Here is a 21,131-nt window from a genome sequence, read left to right on the forward strand (position 1 = left end):
CTGTTCGCCCTCGGACAACCCTTTGCCGACCAAGCACAGGCAGCTGGAGTTAGTTCTCCTGACTCCTGGCTTGCTGCTGCAGCATCTTCTAGCGGAAAATGTCTGGTTTAAGCAACAAGAGGCAGTGAGCTTGGAAGCTACTGCTATGGCAGCATTCCAAGCAGTCTCCTGGTTAGATCTGTGGTCCCTCACAGTATCCAAGGTCACTGCTTTCTCAGGACCCATAGTTCTTGGGGAAGACTCGACTTTCGGAAGACTTTGCCAGTCTGGAGGTAGGGCTATGTCCTACCTGGCCCACCAGACGACAAACTTGTGGGCCAACCTGGTGCTTGGGAGGAGGGACGCTGTCCTGAATTGTATCTCCAGGTCTGTGGGATCAGAGTCAGCATTGGTGTTGAGAAACAAACCGTTGCTGGGTTCCTCCTCTCTCTTCCCTAGAGATGGTGGATGGATGCTGAGGTAGACAAGCAAAGAGCTGAAGACAAAGATTGACTTGTCCACTAGGCAGTTGCAAAGACTTCAGGGCCTTTTCGCAACTGCGGCCAGGCCTACGAGCCAAGCTAGCTCTATGGAGGAGTTATGGTAGTTGCATTTGACAATGTTCTCAAGAATCATTTGAGAGAAAGAGAGAGAGAGAGAGAGTGAGTTTTGTGGTTTGTGTTGCTGTTGATCGTGAGAATGTCTTTTTGGTTTTAGTGAGAGAGAGAGAGATAGAGAGTGAGTTTTGCGTTTGTTGTTGCTGTTGAGACTCGGGTAGTATGTACTTATGTTCTTTGGTTTTCATTAGATAGAGAGAGAGAGAGAGAGAGAGAGAGAGAGAGAGAGAGAGAGAGAGAGAGAGGGTGAAATTGGTGGATGGATGGTGTTAACGATTGAATTGGCTGTTGGTGAGTTCTGGGTTGTCTGCTGGTTGGTGCTGTTGGAGTTAGTTGTTAAGATCAGAGTTCTGAGAAGTCAGTCTGTAATCAGGGCCTGTGATGGTCAGTAGTGTCGGCAGCAGTCTGCGAAGAGCATTGAAGGCATTGATGGTCAGTTAGATTGTGTGTTACTGATTTGTTGTTTAATTTGTTGTTAAGTTAGAATTGCTTGCTTTAGAGTTGTTGTGCCTGTTAGTTATATTTGTTGTACTTGTGAGTTTCTGTTGAGTTATGTACGAGTTGTTGTGAGTGGTTAGGTTTGGTGTTGTGGGGTTGCTGGTTTGGTTGTGGAGTGGGGTTGTTGGTGAGCTGTTGTGGTTGTAATCCTTGTATTTTGTTGTGATTCTGAGTTGTGGTTGTAGCTCTTGTTTGTTAGTTGTGTTGTGGGGTTGTGGTCCTTGGTTGTTGTGTTGTTGTTATTTGTTGGGTTGTGGTCCTTGGATGCTGTGTTATTGTTGTTTGTTGAGTTGTAGGGTTGTGGTCCTTGGTTGTTGTTGAGTTATGGGGTTGTGATCCTTGGTTGTTGTGTTGTGGTCTTTGGTTGTTGTTGCTGAGTTGTGTGGTTAGGAGTTCTTCGTTGTTGGTTGTGTGTTGGTTTGCGGAACCAGCGGACAGCACAGCATAGCCCTGAGTATCTGGAGTTGGGGTGAGTACATGTGTTCGTGTTTTTTGTTCTGTGTGTAGGAGAGTCAATTGTCCTGCATTTTTCTGTAGCGTGAAGAGGAAAGTGTGGCTGAGGATGAGTTTGGCAGCCGGATTGATTAAATTTATGTGGGGGATCTTGCTCGCTTGTTTTTATCTTGTGATACCACATTAAATTTTTGGCGCCCGAACAGGGACTGCTGGTGCGGCACCTGCAGGACAATTGGGGTAGTGAGTTGTGTCATTGGTGGAGAAAGTGAGGATGGAAGGGTTGAAAGAGATGGAGAGGCTGAAAGAGGAGTTGCAGTTGGTGAGGGAAGCTAAGGAAAGATTGGAAGTGGAGAATGAGAGGTTAAGGGTAGAATGTGAGGAGCTGAAGAGTGAGTTAGAGGAAATGAGAGGAATGCTAAGGAGTGCAAAAGTTGAAATGAAAGAAGAGGTGAAAGGAGCGGAATAGAGAATGGTTGAAAAAATGGAAAAAAAATTCAAGGTAATGATGAATGCAGTGCAGATGATGAAGGGATTCACAGGAGAGGGAGCAGTAGGAAGTAGGCCAACTGGGTCTTGTGATGGGCTAGGAGCGATTAAGAAAGTGAAAGAACAGGTGGAGGAGAGTATGAGTGATGAAAGTGATAAGGTCGTGGCAAGTGAGGGGAAGAAGAAGACATGGGATAGGGAGAAATCAGAGCAGAAGGGTAAGAAGGAAGTTGAGGGTAAGAAAAGGGCTAAGGGAAAGACTAGTAAGACTGATGAGCAGGGTAAGAAGAGGACAGATGAAGGTGACCATAGAGTTGAGGATAAGGTACAGGATGAGAGTGATTTAGATGGTGTTAAGTGGGAATTGGTAGGTTGAAAGAAGGGTAAGAAAGGTGCGACTAAAAGTATGGACATGAGTATGGAAGTGGACTCGCTGTATTTGAAAGAGGGAAAGAAGGGTCAGAATGGTAGTAGTGAAAGTGAGAGTGAGAGTGAGCAGGAAGAACAAAAGGCTGTGTATATGAGAGAGGTAACCTGATGTGCACAATACAAGGAATATGGTAGTAGGGACATAGGGGACTTTTTTTAAGGAATATGAGAAGTATTGTGTGGCTAAGTATGGCGATAACAAGAGAGTTAGATGGCTTTTTGACAAGATTTTTGTTGAATATGTATGAAGTAGTGATGAGTGCAGAGAATGTGCCATATGAGTGTGTGAAAGCCAGGATTGTGGAACAGGCAAAGAGGATAAAGAGTAGCGTTAGATATAGGAGAAAGCATGATTTTGAAGAGGCAAGAATGAATGTTGGTGAGTCACTGTCAATGTATGTGCGCAGGTTGGAAACATTAGCTTGGAAAAAGTTTGGGGACGAAGGGATAAATGAGTGTACGGAGTTAGTGCGAAAGTTGCTGGCGACTGTACCAGAGCGCGTATACGAGTTTATAAATCTGAACCGTAAGGAGAAAATGTGATGTACGAATGAAAGCTTAACAAGGAACAACATTTTAGAAATAGTAGAGGATTACAAGTTAGATAGGTGTATGAAAGAGAGTAGAAGTGTTAGCATTAGGACTGAAGTAGCTGAGGTTGTACCAGAGTTTAAGAGTTATAGGGAGCCAGTTTTTGAAGGGCCGAGGCGAATGGCTGAGCGAGTGGTTGATAGGAGCGTTAGAGCAAGTAAAGTGAGTGTAGTTAGCCCTAAAAGAGATAGGAGTGTGAGTGTCGGAAGAGTAGAGTGAGTCAGTTGTGAGTGAGTGCAGCAGTGTTACAGATGTGGTAAGCCGGGACAGAAGAAGAATGAGTGTCGGTAGGCGTTGGAGGTGTTACGGGTGTGGGTAAATGGGGCATTTAGTGAGTGAGTGTAAGAAAGATAGGAATATTAAATGTTGCAGGTGTGGACAAGTAGGGCACATACCTAGTGGATGTCAGCATACCCGTATGAATGTAGTTTGCTGCAACTGCGGGAAGAATGGGCATTATGCTAGGATGTGTAGAGAACAGTGTGCGAAATGTGTTGAATGTGGAATGGAAGGTCATGTAGCCAGTGTGTGTCGGCGAAAGAGGATGAGTCAGGTTGGGAATTTGGGAAACTAAGTCAAAAGGAGATTCAGTTGGGTGGATCCTCTGGTATGCGGTCAGTAAGAGTGATACATGTGTAAGTGTTTACATAATAAAAATATGGAATGTTAGTCCATATATATAAAAGATTGCTTGCAGGAATGTGATCAGACTAGAGACGCTAAAGATGACGTGTACAATAAGTATGTAGGCTAAGTTGACATGCCGTCATCTGTGGTCATTCATTTGTTTTGAAACAGTCCAAGCTCCCTGCTTGAGACAACTACCCCGACCTATGATTCAAACGGCCTACGTGATCTGTAGCGTGTCTCATTTGATTGTGTGTTCGTATGAAACTATGTCATTTGTAAGTATGTTCATATGTTCGAACTACTGTCTGTTCCTTCATAACTTGTAACAGAGATGGTAGACAGGCAGAAGGGAGTTAGCTATCGTCATTAGAAGACCTGTACCTCTTTACCTAAGCTTTATCATGTAGAGGAATAGGATTAGCCATCATCATTGGCAGAAGCGATCAAGCTATCGTTATTAGAAGACTTGTACAATCATATCTGATCTTCAGCATGTAAAACGTCAGAAGAAATTATATCTATTTTTATATTTCGTGTTTTCTACAAGAACCTCACTGAACCATGAGTTTAACACATCGTCGTAAAGATAATACCGACTTCGTAAGTGATCTACAAACCCCCAGACACTCCATTGAAGATGGAAGTGCAATACCAACCGACTTAGCGTAAGATTATCGCTAGTCTAACATTACCTCATAGGGCGCCTTATCATACAAGGCACAAGCCCTAATACATGTACATGAAGGATTGTTACATGATAATGGGTTTGGGGATAGAGTTCATGAATGTATGAGGGTAAAAGTGAGGTGCAAAGGGGTGCGTTTGGTTGCTTTGATTGATACCGGGTGCAGTGTCAATGCTCTTTTTAAGAGTGGATGTAACAAGTTAAAGAGTGAGTGTGAAATTGGGGAGTGTAAAGGGGAGGTACAAGGAATAGGAAATTTAGGTACGCCTGTGGTGGGAGTGGTACGAGAAAATATAGAAATCGGAGGGATAGTGGTGGATGAAAGAGACTTTTATGTGATCGAGGGAGTGAGTGATAAGTATGATATGTTGTTAGGGTACGGGTCCTTGAGGAAGTGTGGGATGTTGGTCCATCCGAGCAAGAATATGTTTGTTTGTTTGTATGGTGTTTTTACATTCCATGGAACCAGTTGTTATTCAATAACAGGACCAACGGCTTTACGTGACTTCCGAACCATGTCGAGAGTGAATTTCTACCACCAGAAATACACATTCTCACCCTTCAGTGGAATGCTCAAGAATTAAACTCGCAGCCACCGAGGTGGCCCGCCAACACCATGCCCATCACGCCACAGGAGCAAGAATTTGGTTGAGTTGCATATTAAGGGGAATGTACGTGGAGAGTTGTACTTGGGTAGGAATGGGGAGGTAACCAGTAAAATATGGAAGGGGGTGCCGTTAATTGTGAGAGAGAGTGTAAAGGTGCCGCGAGAAGTCGGAGAAGTTGTTAGTGTGAAATTTGTGTGGCTGGATAGTCTTGGGATTGTCAAAGGTGACAAGTGTGCATATGTGGTTGAGGGAGTGGATGTGAACAAGTTGGTAAGAGCGAGCATGCATGTATATGACAGGATTTTGGATATGGAAAATCCACAGGTTTTTGCGGCTTTGTTGCCAAGGTGATGACAGGTAGTGTGAAAGGAGGTGATGATTGGGAGTACGATGAGTTGAGAGAAAGAGTTAAGGTGGATGAGAATGTTAGTGACGACGAGAGGAGGTGGGTGATGCAGATGTTGTGGGATAAGCGGGGTGTGTTGAGTCGTGGTGACAAGGATTTTGGGGGGTCTAAGCTTCCCAAATTCAAGATAGTTTTGGAAGACGATACCCCCATATATCAGCATCCCCGACCCTTTTCCCCGCCTATTACCCGAGAGACTGAGGAGCAGTGTGAGGAGCTTGAGAGCGTGGGAGTGATAGAGAGCAGTGAGAGTGCCAGGAATTCCCCAATAGTTCCTGTACGTAAGCCGGATGGAAGTCTGCGGATGTATGTAGATTATAGGAGGGTGAATGAAGTGACTGTGAAGGAGTGATTTCCGATGAATGTGGTGTCTGAATGTGTACAAGATGCATGGGATGAGTGTGTTTACCAAATTAGACCTGGTAAAGGGATATTACCAGATGCCTCTTGAGGAGGGGAGCAGGCCTGTTACCACTTTTTCAAGTGGTAGTTGCCACTACCAGTTTAACCGTTTGAGTTTTGGGTTGGCTAATACGCCTGATGCCTTTCAAAGGGCAAGGAATGGGGTATTAGCTGGGTTTGATAGAAGGAAGGTTTATAGATGATATTTTGATTGCTAGTGAAACTGTTGAGGAGAATGTGAAGCTGCTTGAGAAGGTGTTAGAGTGGTTGGGAGAGGTTGGAGTAAAAGTGAAGCTAGAGAAGTGTATGTGGTTGGCTGGGAAAGGAATTTCTTGGTCATAAGGTGATTGCTAATGGTGTAAGGAAGAGTGAAAAGTTTGTGGAAAAGATAAGGGAGTTTCCACGTCCCCGGACCATGCACGAGTTAAAGGGTTTTTTGGGGCTGATTGAGTTTGGGAGGAAGTTTGTTAGGGATTGTTCGGGTATAGGGAAACCGTTGACTCAATGGACAGGGAAGAAAAATTGTACTAAGCTAAGGTGGGATGAGCAAATGGTGGGAGCATTTGAGAGGTTGAAAGAGGAGGCTGCTAGAGATGTCACCTTGGCTTTTCCAGACTATAGTGAGGATGCAAGTGAGCTTGAGCTGTATACTGATGTGAGCAAGGTTAGTATGGGAGGGTGTTTAGCGCAGATGCCAGATTTGAATGGGAAGAAACAGTTAAGAGTAATTGCGTATGTAAGTAAAGCTTTTAATAAAGCGGAACAGAAGCATTCGGTAGTTGAGAAGGAGCTTGTGGCAATAAGGTTTTGTGTGAAAGTATTGAAAGTGTTTTTGTATGGGGTAAAATTGATCATCTGGATGGACCATTGGCCATTAGTGTACTATATGATCAAGAAGGAGAGTGTGAATGCTAGGACTGCGTGGACGATTGAAGATTTGAGTGAGTTTGATTTTAGATTAGAATATGTGCCAGCAAGTAAAAATTTGATTGCTGATGCAATGTCTAGGATGCATGGTAGGAGCAACGGTGTCATGAAGAGTGACTGGGGTCCGAATGTGGTGCCTGAGGGTTTGGTTGTAAAAGAGAGGTTTGAAGGAGGTGACAGAGTTTGTAATGTTTGTTTTCAGCGTTGAAAGACTTGGAAGGGAGAGGTCTGGTTGAAGAGGTAACCGGTAGTACAAATGAGTTGTGAGTGAGGTTGATGAGTGAAGTGCAGAAGGGAGTGGCATATACGGAGGAACAAGGTGGGGAAGAGGAAATGTTGCATAAATTGCTGTCAGCAGTAGCCGAGTTGTTTGGAATAAAGGTGTTTTTGTATTTTGGATGGGACAGATCGGTCGAATATCGAGGGAGGGTTTTGAGGATTCAGTGCGGAGAACATGGTTGTAACTGGTTGGTTCAGAAAGGGGACTATGAAGGGGTTTTGAATCAGGAGTACGGAAGTGGGGAGGTAGCTGAGGATGACTGTGATGTGGATAACCAGGTGGACATGGCAGTGAATGTGTGTGTGCATGGGACACGAGGGAAAATGGTGGCAATGGTCGGAATAAATGACAGTGAATACTGTTGTTTGGTTGATACAGGGGCACAAGCTTCCTTGGTGAGTGGGTCAGTGGTAAGTGAACTGGAGAGATGCCATTGGGAAGTGAAAAGGCGGTGTACAAGTGTGAGGATACATGGGTTGGGACATGGAAGTGTTTTAGTGTGGGAAGAGGTGCAGTTAAAGGTGGGGTTAGGAGATTTGGAAGTAGTGCATAACTTTATAATCATGGGAGAAAATGATATGCCAGCTTGCTTTTGATAGGGATGGATTTTCTGAGGATGCATGATGTAAGCATAGATACAGGAAATGGGATTCTTTTTAAGGGGGGTAGCACAATAGCTAGGATTCAAGATGGTAGTCCATTTGTAGCAAACTTTGTGGGGGTGATTGATATTGCTAGAAGTGAGAATGATTTGTTGAGTGAGGAGGAGATTGAGGAAATGCAAGATAAGTGCTTGGAGATAAGCATGTTGTGGCAGTGTATTTTGGAGGGAGTGTGTGTGGAAGATTGGCCGTGTGAGTTGGATATATATAAGAGGGTTGCTAAACGGTTTGTAGTTTGTAAAAACTTAAGTGTACTTTTTGCATCAGGGAGGGGTGTATGACAGGGAAGTGTATGTGCCGGTGTTTTCTGTTGAGTCAGCTGTGAATATGTGTTTGTTGGTGCATGATCGGTTTGGGCATATGGGGAAAAATAAGTTGTGGGAATGCATGAGAGAGAGATTGTATGCACCTGGATTGAATAAGATTTGTGTGGATGTGGCTGTCACGTGTGAAGACTGTCAGAGGGGAGAGTATCAGTGTGTGCATGCGAGTCCACCTGCGTTGTGATTGCAGATGAAAGAGCCATTTGAAATGCTTGTGATTGATTGAGTTTCGTTGCCAAAGACTGTGAGGGGGCATGTGGGAATGATTGTGAAGGTGGATCACATGAGTAAATTTGCCTATGCAGTTCCCATCAAACATAAGAGGAGTGAAACCATTGCATGGATGGTGGGGCAAGTTGTTGCCCCTGTGTGTGTAAGCCGGCAAAAATGTTGAGTGATAATGGGCCTGAGTTTGTGGGGTGGGAATTTGAAGAAATGTTGAAGGAATGGGGTATTGTCCATGTATATTCAACTCTGTATATGCCCAGTGCGAATGGTTTGGCTGAAAGGACTGTTAGAATGATAACCAAGATTTTGCGAATGATGAGTAAAGGCAACAATGATTGGGATATGTATGTAGGACGTGCAGTGTGGGTATATAATGCCAAACTGCAGAAGAGTATAGGTATGTCTCCTTGTAAGTATGTGTTTAATTTTAGAAGTATTGTTAGGCCGTGGTTGGGTCTGTCAGAGTGTGATCGGGATTTGTGGAAGAAAGATTGGAGATAAAGTGTTAAAAGAGGTGGTTGAGATAGGAAGAATGAATGTGAATAAGGTAAGGGAGAAATTTGAAAGGCCTTTTGAGATTTTGGAAGTGGGACCAAGTGGATTGAGTTATGTTTTGGGGAAATTGCGAGTAGATGGGGGTGTGGATGAGGTTAGGACACACCATAACCAGTTCCGTAAGTGGAGGGAAGTACCCCAGTATTTTTGCGAGAATGCGATGAGTGAGTGGTTGAGGGTGAATAAATGTGAGCCGAGTGTCAGTGAGCAAATGGGTCTGGAAGATCGGCAGTTAGTATTGGTTGAGTATGGAAGAAAGCGGAAGAAGGTAAGGAAAGGGAATGAAAGGTAGAAACGTGAACTGCATGATAGAGGGGTTAGTGTTAGGGTTAAAATGGTGGATAAGGCATGTAATACGGATGATTTTGAGGGAAAGAATGATAATTGTAGTGTATGTGGGTTTGAATTGTCTGGGTTTAGTGAGATTTTGGTAGGAAGGGAATCAAGTCGTAAGGACGTGGTTGGCAGTATGAACGAATCTCTTCAGGAGTTTGGCAGGAGTGTAAATGAGGTGAGTAATTTGGTGGCAGAGTTGCGAGAGATATTATGACAAGAGTTAGAGGGGGTAGATGAGGTAGTGAATGGGATTTGGGAGGATGGTAGTGAGGGAGATGGTAATGGGAGTCTGACTGGAAGTGGTCTGGGAGAAGTGGATGGCAGTGTAACTGAGAGCAAGTGTGAGGGCCCTCAAACAAGATCCATGGGGGCCTGCGTCCAAGCATCCCTGGGTGTTGCAGAAGGCTATTAAGTGTGGGTGTTGCCAGTGTAAGGAGACATTGTCAAATGTAACGGGGGAGGAAATATGGAGGAGTTATGGTGGTTGCATTTGGCAACGTTCTCAAGAGTCGTTTGTGTGAGAGAGAGAGAGAGAGAGAGAGAGAGAGAGAGAGAGAGAGAGAGAGAGAGAGAGAGAGAGAGAGAAAGTTTCTTGGTTTGTGTTGCTGTTGAGATCGTGTAGTATGTTTTTATGTTTTTGGTTTTCTGTAAGAGAGAGAAGAGAGGAGAGAGAGAGAGAGAGAGAGAGAGAAAAGGAGAGAGAGAGACGAGAGAGAGAGAGAGATGAGAGAGAGAGAGAGAGAGAGAGAGAGAGAGAGAGAGAGAGCGTAATTGGTGGATGGATGTTTAACGACTGAATTGGCTGTTGATGAGTTCTGGGTTGTCTGCTGGTGCTGCTGGAGTTAGTTGTTAAGATCAGAGTTCTGAGAAGTCAGTCTGTAATCAGAGCCTGTGATGGTCAGTAGTGTCGGCAGCGGTCTGTGAAGAGTACTGAAGGCATTGATGGTCAGTTAAATTGTGTGTTATTGATTTGTTGTTCAGTTTGGTGTTGTTTGCTTTAGAGTTGTTAGATTTGTTGTGCTTGTGAGTTTCTGTTATGTATGGTTTTTTGGTATTGTTGTGAGTGGTTGGGTGTGGGCTTGTCGAGTTTTTGGTGAGCTGTAATGGTTTCTTCTTGTTGTTGTGTTTGTGGCTGTAGTCCTTGGTTGTTTGTTGTGGTTGTAGTCCTTGTTTGTTTGTTGTGTTGCTGAGTTGTGGTTGTAGTTCTTGTTTGTTGGTTGTATTGTGGGGTTGTGGTCATTGGTTGTTGTGTTGTTGTTGTTTGTTGGGTTGTGGTCCTTGGTTGTTGTGTTGTTGTTTGTTGAGTTGTGGGCCTTGACTGTTGTGTTGTTGTTGAGTTATGGGGTTGTGGTCCTTGTGATGTGTTGTTGTTGCGTTGCTGGGTTGTGGTCCTTGGTTGTTGTTGTGTTGTTGTTGAGTTGTGTGGTTAGAGTTCTTTGTTGTTGGTTGTGTGTTGGTTTGCGGTGGCAGTTGGTGTCTCAGTGACCTCGACCAGCGGACAGCACATCATAGCCCTGAGTATCTGGAGTTGGGGTGAGTACGTGTTTGTATTTTTTTTCTATGTGTAAGTGAGCCAATTGTCCTGCGTTTTTTCTGTAGTGAAGAGGAAAGTGTGGCTGAGGGTGAGTTTGGCAGCCGGATTGATTAAATTTATGTGGGGGGGTCTTGCCCGCTTGTTTTTAGCTTGTGATCCTGCCACAGCTCTTCCTCTGCCTCAAAGAAGACACCTCCTTCGAAAGTCACGCAAGGAAAGACCCAGCCTTTTTCTTTCTCCTAGAAAGGAACGCGCCCACATTCGTTCCAGCCTCCTTTCCCCAGGGAAAGGAGTAAGGGAAAGAAGAAGAGGGGAAAAGCTAGGGACAGCATTCCCCATCACCTGCTGCCATCGGTGGGTGGGATGCCTAGCGAGCCATTGGGCAATATGGCAGAGCTATAGAGCCGAGACCTGGGTAGTGGATGTCCTTCAGGAAGGATATCTTTTTCCCTTTGAGTCAGAGCCACCCATCACTGACTCTACGGTCCGTCTTCAGACTTACATCCCTGGTTCTGCCAAGGATTTGGCACTGAAAAAAGAAGTGTAAGCAATGCTGAGCAAGAAAGCTGTAGAAGTCTTATGATATTTGTCACCTGGGTTCTACAGCTAAAACTTTACAGTGAGACTTAAATCTATACTGCTGCTTTGAGTTCAGTTCTTCCATGGTAACCAAAATTAGACCTTGGTGAAAAAATATCAGTAAGCAAAAACATGGAGCTTCCTCGCTTTACAAAGACCAAGCCAGTAATGGAGGACAATTGCTGACATATGCACTGTATCCTAGGCAGTGGCTAAAGACAAAGAGACTGAACCCTCTTGTTTCAAGACCTTTATAATCAACCGTTGTGCTAACGTGCTATTCTGGCCAAGACAACTAGAAGAGAATTCTTTGAGATTGGTTGGTTTGTCTTATGGAGGCCTGAGGGGACCATGAGAGACTCCTTTGAGGACGAACAGCGGTTACGCTACCAAAAATCATAATCCAAAAAATATTCACTAAAGCTAGATTTACATATACATATATACAATCATTAAAATTTTCAATGTACCACCCAATTAAGTACACAGAGCAAATATTTAGTTTTCAATTGTACTTACATCTTCAAAAACAGATGGGTTGTACTTTGGAGGTGTAGGCAATGAGCCTTGAGGATTCTTCCGGTGGTCAAGAGGGGAGGGTGGAGTTGGGTTGTAAGTTCGGCCAGTATTATAATTGCATTCTAGGGTGTAAGAGCGAAGGAGACCTGTGGCTCGCATTATAGCTACCCGACCTGAACCCTCTTTACTCATACCATCACGGCGATCCCTAAAGAAAATTGTATGGATTTTATAGATTGGACTTTAGGGCTTAACACACAGGGTTGAAGCACATCATAATTACAAGTATATTATATGGATTGCTATGTATCAATTATTTTAACTAGAACACCAAGTCAAAACACTTCATTCTCACATAGTTGGCCCAAAAGGGTTTGTCTTTAATAAAATTTAAATTTTACCCAATAAATGCTTAGTAAAATTTAATTAGTAAATAAAAATAATTTCCTTAATTATTTACAAAATTTTATGTTTACTGTTAGTTTAAGCTTGGAGATTCACATAACATATTGGTGTTGGCCTGGGTTGAATCTGATAATGATCTATAAATCTGAATTACAGTCTAGTTAGATAATATCAGCCCCTTAGACTGCATGAGACCGTTTTCAGCTCAGATTTCATGTACCTTTGCATTTACCTCTTGTATATGCAACATGAAATTTCCTGTTTAGACTTGTTTTACTATCAGGCCAAAGGTATTTATTGTTTGACTGATATGAATATCATACGGGAATAATTAAGTAAATGGAAAACATAACAACAAACTTACTTAAGATACATATTCCTCTCAGAGAAGTTGCAGGCAGCAAAGTCAAAGTTTGGACAATTCACAGCCATCAATTTTGGAAAAAGCATATTTTCTACCATCACAGCTGGGTCTTCATACCAATTGCCATAAATAAAAATACCTGAAAATGAGAATTAGCATCTAGTATGTATAACTATGAAATAATTTGTACAGAGCACATTAATCATGAAACAATGTACACATCTTTGAGCTAGACAAAAATAAAAATCAGAGTGACTAAGAAGTTTTCTCTTTCCTCTACAATGTGTGTCAACTCAGTATACTATCACAATAGATAATGTCTCTACTAAACAGAACTTTATCCAGTTGTTTATTGAGAATGATTCTAACTGACTTCCAAGCCAATTCATTACATAACTCATATTCATAATTACCAAAAAACTTGTGAAATTGTTAAGCTGAATATTCCAACTAATACTTGTCTGTACTAGGCGTAGGTTTGGCATAACATGAATACTCCAAAAGGTGAAGTAAATATACATTTGATATAACAGAAAGACAAAATTAGCCACAATGCTATGCATAATTACTGAGGTAAAATTAGTCACAATTACATTCTCAACCAGTCAATTTCACTCACCTCTTTTCGATGCATGTCCATGGAGATCTACATACAGGAAGAGACCTGAGGAAACCTGCGTTTCCTTTGGTATACTAGTGGTCACTGGGTTAACCATAGGACTAAATGCATCAGAGGGTAAATGCAAAGAAGCATCCAGGATCCCAATATTACTTTCAGCTTCCCTGCCAGGTCGGCCACATTCAGCCTCACTTTCACTGCTACTTGCAACACCACATATCTCTTTTGTAGACGGCATGCTCGACAGAGAATTAAGATTTGATGACAAACCTTTACATGGCAAACTATGTGATGTAGATGGTATACCACAATTTCTTTTCTCACTTGATACATCCCTCTTATAAGTACTGTGTGTGGGAACTCTCAAATCTTTGTTCTCACTGGCATTTTCTGCTTTAAAATATTGACTAGACACTGTACATGAAACACTGGAATATGGCATTACACTCGGAGTCTGCAAAACACTTGGAGTGGCTGATGATAACCTGCTAGGTTTTACACCATCGCAAATGTTGAAGTCTTTCCCTAGAGAATTCAAAGTGCCCTTCTCAAACTCACTGCCTCCACCAACGAAACCACCTAATTTGTCCTTTTCCTCTTTATGAAAGTCTTTCACAAATAAATCTCTAGATTTATTACTACTCTCATAATCAACACCTCTAACTTCTGTGGTGCACTCATGAACCCCAGGTTTGTTGCTTTCGGCACAATTTCTATTATTCTTTGAAATGATGTCTGTAAAGTCACTCACAGCAGCCATTGAACCAAACATGCTTGTGACCCCAGTTTCCGCTTCACTTATGCTTGACACATTTGAACAATCATCATGCACTTCACTTGGCTGCAAACCTCTCTGGAATGAGCTGCTTTGTGTATTGGTACCATCTACAGAGACATTGCTGGAGATGTCCCATCCAGATGCTGAGGGTTCATCCAGTTCCATAAGGGAGGCTCCTTTTATTCTACCACTAGCTAAGCCTCCAGCTTTTCCACTCTGAACATCACTGAAACTATGACAGGTGTCTTCATCCATAACAACAGGAGGGCCCTTACAGGACATATCAGCATCACTGCTAGAGGCTGTGTCTGCTGCACTGACTGATTCCGTGGTAGAGGCTGCTGATGGCATGTCTCTTGTGAGAGGTGTCACCTTCCCATGATGGTGGTAAAGGATTATCTGCCTAGCAGCATATATAGTTGGATGTAATATTGGTGACGGATCAACATAGACACGATTCAAGTTAACACCCCGCTGGTCAGTGCGGTAATGACCCCTCACAACACCATCAGGATTAAGGATAGGGATGAGCTTAAAAACAAACAAATCTCGGAGCTTTACAGCTCGTGGATCATTAGACAAAATGAAATTCAGAAAGCCATTCAGGACAAAACTTGAGGATGTCTCTCCTGGGTGAACTCTAGCAGACACAAACACAACCTTTTTAGTGGGGAAACGAAAGGGACGTGGCTGGTCAGGCAAGGGGAAGAGTCCCGGTAACCTATGTTCTCTGTCTTCACTCTTTCCTTTATGTGAACTAATAGTAAGCAAGTCGACTCTCCAGTGATCTAATGAGTACACCAAAAGTTCTCTATGATAATAGACACTTGGGCAGTCAGCAGGAAATCGACGATCTAGACTATCCAAGAGCGTCTGCAATTCAGTGTATGTGTATGGGTATGTAAAGGCATAGTGGGTAACAGCACATGGATCACTGACTGTATGAACCCATGATATCACTGTGCTATTTTCTTCACTCTGGAACAAAATTAAGTAAAATTAAAATCACATTACTGTATTATTATAGCAATATCATCACATAGTATGTTAATCATCTCCTATCATTATAATTTTACTTTCTATTTTGTTCTGTCTCCTTATATTTGCATCACACATTTCATATTGTTAACTAATTTAGTACAGGTTTTCTCCTACTTACGATGGGGTTAGGTTTAGAAAAACCCATCGTATGTTGAAAAAATTGTATCTCGAATATAGCCTAGTCTACACTAGGGTAATCAGTACCATCTTTACATATAGGGTAGTGTACCCTACACAACACAGAATATTTATACATAGTATATGGCATAGTAATTATTAATTTCAGCTAATTCTCTAGGTTCAATACATACTGGCTCATGGTAATTCAGTACTAAGAGAAATTGGATAACATTAAAAAGTTAGCCTAGCGTATACGATGATGGATACCACGGTAAATCGGACTCAGATTCGGACCCATTTCGGCATAATTGAGCGATACCTATTAGGGTGCTGACGCCTACATATAATTATGGAATAAAAACATAACAAATATACATCTTTTCCGTGAATCTTTTAAAAATTATACATTACTCTATCATATTATATTGTATGTATTCTTATAATACGTACAGTATCGTAAAATACTAACAAAGTAGTCAATGTTTTGGTTTGGAAATCAGCTGATGGCAAACACAAGTTCATTTTGACATATTTAACTCAATTCGGAGCAAATTGTTTTGCTTCTAGTTAGCATAAAAGAATATCTAGATACTTTACTTATATGAGACAAGGTCATCTTTTCGTTATAAGACGTGGTAATTTTAAGTCTAAATATGAATTTAATAAATTATTTCTTTCGTTAAAAGATTGCTTTGTTGATTTCTTCGTAGTACAAGCTTTACTGTTACATAATTTGTCTTTTATCGCCATGAAAACAGCAGTAAACTGTATTCTTTCGAGACCTGAAGTCTTGATTAAAATGATTCTCTCTTAACTTTATCTATGGTTATGTTTGAACAGATAAGTTTACGAGAGTTTTATCTTTGTTGCCGATGCACAATAACAGTCATTAGTAGCTCAAAAAGTGTTCTCAGTTTCAGCTACAACTTTGTTTAAATTTAACAGTATGTTTCCTTGCTGATCTTTGATCTATAGCGAACAAAGTTATTACCTAAAAATATATCAGTCCTATTATAATTATACATAATGTCATTTATAACATAACTGTGGCAATTGTTTACTATCGTACGATAGATGAAATACAAGCCAAATAGATGTTGTTATCCAATTCGGTTGTATTTAGAAAATTATGTTTCTCCTTCTGTTGTTCATAGCTGCACACATTTACCAAACAAGTAAAACGTTAAAATGACATTTTGTCGGAAATTGTATTTTTCCTTGACATTTTGTCGGAAATTGTATTTTTCCTAACTATACAAACCTGAGGTCCTTTAACAATAGGAAAGTACTTAGCGGCAGCTGAACCGGTTGTAAGCTTCGAACAAGGGGGTTCGGTAGTTAACTATACTTGTCCGGCAGTTGGCGGTCAGCTCGACTGTGAGGAGAGGAGTCACTTTGCTTTAGGCCCAGGAAACGCAGAGTGAGGGGTGGCATGAGGTGGGACTATATGTAAAGGACCTCAGGTTTGTATAGTTAGGAAAAATTCAATTTCCGACAAATTGTTATTTGTTCCGATACGTATACAAACCCTCGGTCCTTTAACAATAGGAAGACTCACTTCTTGGTGGGTGGAATCTGAGTCTTATGAACAGACTGGTGTTCGTCCTACCTTGGATTCCCTCCCTGGTCGTAAGAGCAGAGGGAGGGATCCTAGCCTCTGTCCAGCTGATCGGGGTGTGCACCGCAGGATCAGTGGTCAGACTTCTGGACCAGATTTATAAGAGGGAGGCAAGCGTACCTCTTATAAATAGCAAAAGGCAAGAACTAGTTCCTACTTCGAGAGCCAAAATGAAGTCATGGGTTTGTCTCTTGTTGGCTTCCACTCCCCCCCCTTGTCGGGGAGTGGTGGATAGACACTTCTATCCCTTCTGAAAGGGATAGAATGGAGCTCGGTTGTGTAGCTTACCTGCATCGGCCTCCTGTTCAGCGTAGTGGTGACCGCGGCCCTCTGCCCAGAGGTAGAGGAGAACGAAGGAGGAAGAGAAGCCAGTCACACTCTCTTTCACTCGTCCATTCATGCAGTCACACAAGGATGCGATGCGGTTCTGTCCGCTCGGGTGCTGGATAGACTACACAACTTGTTGAGCAGCCACCACAGGTCCCAAGGAAAAAGTGTCCAAGGACCTGTGGGTGATATCCCAAAGGTATAATGAAGTGAAGGTGGTCTGGTTTGCCCAAACCCCTGCCTTCAGAACCTACGCCAGGGAGAAGTTCTTGCGGAACGCAAGGGTTGGACTAATACCTCTGACTTCGTGGGCTCTCGGACGAAGGGTACGGGTGTCGTCACTACCAGCTGTCTCGTACGCCCTCCTGATCACCTCACGCAGCCAGAAAGAAAGTGTGTTCTTGGAAACTTCTTTCTTGGTAACCCCGGTGCTAACGAAGAGGCGTCGACACTCAGGCCTGAGGTGCCAAGTTCTTTTCAGATAGTGCCGTAGCGCCCTCACAGGACAAAGCAGCATATCATCTGCATCATTATCAGTGAAATCCTTCAGGGAAGGGATCGTGAAGGACTCGAACCGGTCGTCTGGATCCCCATCCCCTGGAATGCTTGATGTTGAAGGAAAGACCATGAAGTTCCCCTACTCTCTTCGCCGATGCCAGGGCCAGCAAGAAGAGGGTCTTGAGGGTCAATCCCTGTCTGACAACTCTTGGAGTGGCTCGAAGGGTCTGCGAGTCAAACTCCTAAGGACAAGAGTCACATCCCACCCCGAGGGCCTGAGTTCCCTGGGTGGACAAGACCTCCCGAAGCTCTTCATCAGGAGGGAAATCTCGAAAGAAGAGGAGATGTCCACACCTCGCAGTTTAAGGACTAGGGCCAGGGGGGCTCTGTATCCTTTAACTGCAGAGACGGAGAGGAGCTTCTCTCGGCGAAGGAAGATGAGGAAATCCACTACCTGCTGAAGAGTGGCTCTGAGAGGAGAGAGACCCCGTCCACGACACCAACCACAGAAGATGGACTACTTCCCCTGGTAGACAGCTGCAGAGGACTGTCTGAGGTATCCAGCCATCTCTGTTGCTGCGCTGCGAGAAAAGCCTCTCGCTCTCAAGAGATGGTGGATAACAGCCAGCCGTGAAGACACAGGGACTCGATGCACCGGTGGTACCATTCTACGTGTGGCTGGCACAGGAGGTTGTGCCAGGGGGGAATCTCTCTCGGCACTTCAGCAAGCAGAGCCAACAGGTCCGGGTACCAAACAGCCTGAGGTCGTTTAGGCACCACCAGGATCATCCGAAGGTTCGCAGAGATCAGCGCCCTGCTGATCACTTTGCGAATCAGACAGAACGGGGGAAAGGTGTAGACGAAGAGGTTGTCCCACGGATGTTGAGGAGTGTCCTTTGCAGCTGCCCATGGGTCCGGCACAACCAAGTAGAAAACCTGGAGTTTTCTGTTGTGCCGGGTGGCGAACAGATCCACGACTGGACGCCCCCACAGGTTGAAGAGCCTTTCTGCCACGTCTGGATGAAGGGACCATTCGGTTCCTATCACCTGATCCCGACGGCTGAGCTTGTCGGCTACCACATTCCTCTTGCCTGGAATGTAGCGGGCTGACAGCTCTACTGAGTGTGCCACGGCCCACTCGTGCACCTGCAACGTCAACTGGTTGCTCCTGTAGAGACAGGAATTGTCTTGCTGCCTCCCTGAACCTGCTGATCCGCGAATCTGCGGGGAAGACTCGCCTTGCTACTGTGTCGATCAGCATGCCCAGGTACTTCATCCTCTGCTTGGGCTCGAAGTCTGACTTCTCGTAATTCACTATGATCCCAGATCGCGGCAAAATTCGAGGAGTCGATCTCTGTCTTGTAGCAACTGCGAGCGGGAGCTCGCCAGGACTAACCAATCATCGAGATACCTCAAGAGACGTATCCCTACCGAGTGGGCCCAAGCAGACACCAGCGTGAACACTTGCGTGAACACCTGTGGGGCGGTTGAGAGACTGAAACAAAGTGCCCTGAATTGGCACATCGTCCCGTCGAGGATGAAGCGGAGGTACTTCCTGGAGGATTGATGGATGGGTATCTGGAAATACGCGTCCTTCAGATCCACCGAAAGCATGAAGTCGTTCTCCCTGATGGAATCGAGCACTGAACGTGCTGTTTCCATCGTGAACCGAGTCTGGCGAATGAATCGGTTCAAGGGTGAGAGATCTATCACCGGGCGCCAGCCCCGAGGACTTCTCCACCAAGAAAAGTCGACTGAAGAAGCCCGGCGACTGATCCCATATGATCTCCGCAGCACGTTTGCTCAGCATGGCTTCTACTTCCAGCCGAAGCGTCACATCCTTGGTCGAGCCAGGAACGTAGGTTTGCAGATGGACCAGGTTGGAGGTGAGGGATGGCCGAGACTCGAAGGGTAGTAAATATCCCTCCGAAGGACATTTACTATCCAGGTCTCCACACCGTAGCGCTGCCATTTTGCCCAATAGCTCGCTAGGCACTCCCCACAACTTCCGGCAGCAGGTGAGGGAACGCTGTCACTAGCGTTTCCCTCCTCTCTTCGACTTCTTCTTCCCAGATCCTCCTAGAAAGAAGGACTGGGAGGAGGGCTGGTTGCGGTCACTCCTTACAGCAGAAGTCGAAGGCAGAGTCTTTCCTCTCAGCTTTGACGAGGCGACCGTCTTGGCCGCAGAGGAAGCGCTAGCTAAGCTCTTGGGCTTAGCCGCAGTCGTCCGAGGTTGCCCAGCCACCTTTGAGACTGCCTGGTGGACAAGACGGTCACTGTAATCAGTGGGCCGCTGTTCCACCGCAGCGTTCACCATCTCTCTGGGGAAGAGAAATTATTAACTCCCCACCGGTCCGTTGCGAAGACCCAGAGCCGCCTCACGGCCAGCCGCCCTGGTCACTCGGGTGAGAACAGCGTCTCTACGCCGGAGAACCAAGTTGGCCCACAGGTTAGCCGTCTGGTGGGCCAGGTAGGCGATGGCCCTACCTCCACACTGGCACAGTCTCACAAAAGTCGGGTCCCCTTCAGGAGTGATGTTCCCCAATGAGGCCGCAGCTTTTGACACAGTGAGGGACCACAGGTCAATCCAGGAGACTGCTTGGAATGCTCCCATTGCGGTAGATTCCAAGGCAAGTGCCTCTTGCTGCGAGAACCAAAGGTTCTCCGACAGGAGCTGCGGCAGAGACACCCCCGGAGTTAGCCTGTTTGGGTGGCAGAGGGTCCTCTGAAGGCACGTAGAAGCGCTCCTGTCCGGAGACGAGAGCGTCCACTTGGCTCAGCATGCTGTCAGCCAAGGGCGATCGCAGCAGACCCACCGTCGTCCTGGGTTCCTTCTTAGGTCCCCAGAATGACTCCAAGCCCAATGTGGGCTTGGAAGGTGGGAGCAGCGATCCTTCCCCGAGGTCGTTGTGCTGACAAATCAGCGCAATTACCTCCGCGAATGACCTCTGGATCTCAGGAGTGACTGCATCCTGTGGAGACGGACTGTCAAGCCCATCCATCGAGAATGCCCCCCCGAGACCCTCCTCCTTCCACAGGAGGAACCACGACAGATCCCTCCTGGTCTCCTCCTGCCACTTGCACGTATGATCTGGTTGGTCCGAGAACTGTGCCAGGTTCGTAGGGTGTCGTGGCGGGATCACGAGGAGCGCACCCCTCACAATCACTCCTGATCGCCTCGCTCTTCCCGGTGAAGCCCGAGGAAGTTGAAGGGATTGGAGAGGTAAACCTGACACTCCGCCTCGCCCCACCCCCCAGCAGAACCGGTGTGCTGAGGGGGCTGCAGGCGATCACCAACCCGCGGTGGCGATCGGGCTGCAGGCCTGGTCGAGCGGCTCTCCCGCAGGTGACCGTACACTCAGTGACTCTCGCGAACGAGAGGCCGAGACAGTACCTGGCGTCGAGGCAGAGCCTCTGGCGCCAAGCAAGGAGGTACCGGTGTTAGCCGGCACTCCTCCGGTCCCCGTCTTCTTCTTCCTTGCGGAAGGAGAGACGGGCCCCGTTCCTGAAGGAACAGGAGGACCAGCGGAAGTCCCAACCGACGGACCCTTAGAAGTCTCAGAGCGGGCCTTCTTAGGGGGGGAGGAGGCAACCTTCTTCTTCTTCGGCTGTGGGGCCTCAGAAGTTGAAG

The 21,131-nt window shown here is 45.1% G+C and overlaps 1 protein-coding gene across 2 annotated transcripts in view; it reads right to left on the reverse strand.

Annotated features, from left to right (window-relative positions):
* The window catches only part of LOC135214476 (cytosolic carboxypeptidase-like protein 5), a 173,053-nt gene that overhangs the window by 22,903 nt on the left and 129,019 nt on the right, over window positions 1-21,131 (reverse strand). For both annotated transcript variants that reach the window (XM_064248823.1, XM_064248824.1), the window contains exons 5-7: window positions 13,119-14,874; window positions 12,500-12,638; window positions 11,731-11,938 (exon numbers count right to left, since the gene is read on the reverse strand). In XM_064248823.1, the coding sequence (XP_064104893.1) occupies window positions 11,731-11,938; window positions 12,500-12,638; window positions 13,119-14,874 (2,103 nt within the window). The remainder of the gene's footprint in view (window positions 1-11,730; window positions 11,939-12,499; window positions 12,639-13,118; window positions 14,875-21,131) is intronic.

This window comes from Macrobrachium nipponense, chromosome 45, assembly GCF_015104395.2.
Source record: "Macrobrachium nipponense isolate FS-2020 chromosome 45, ASM1510439v2, whole genome shotgun sequence".
NCBI classification, from domain to species: Eukaryota; Metazoa; Arthropoda; class Malacostraca; order Decapoda; family Palaemonidae; genus Macrobrachium; species Macrobrachium nipponense.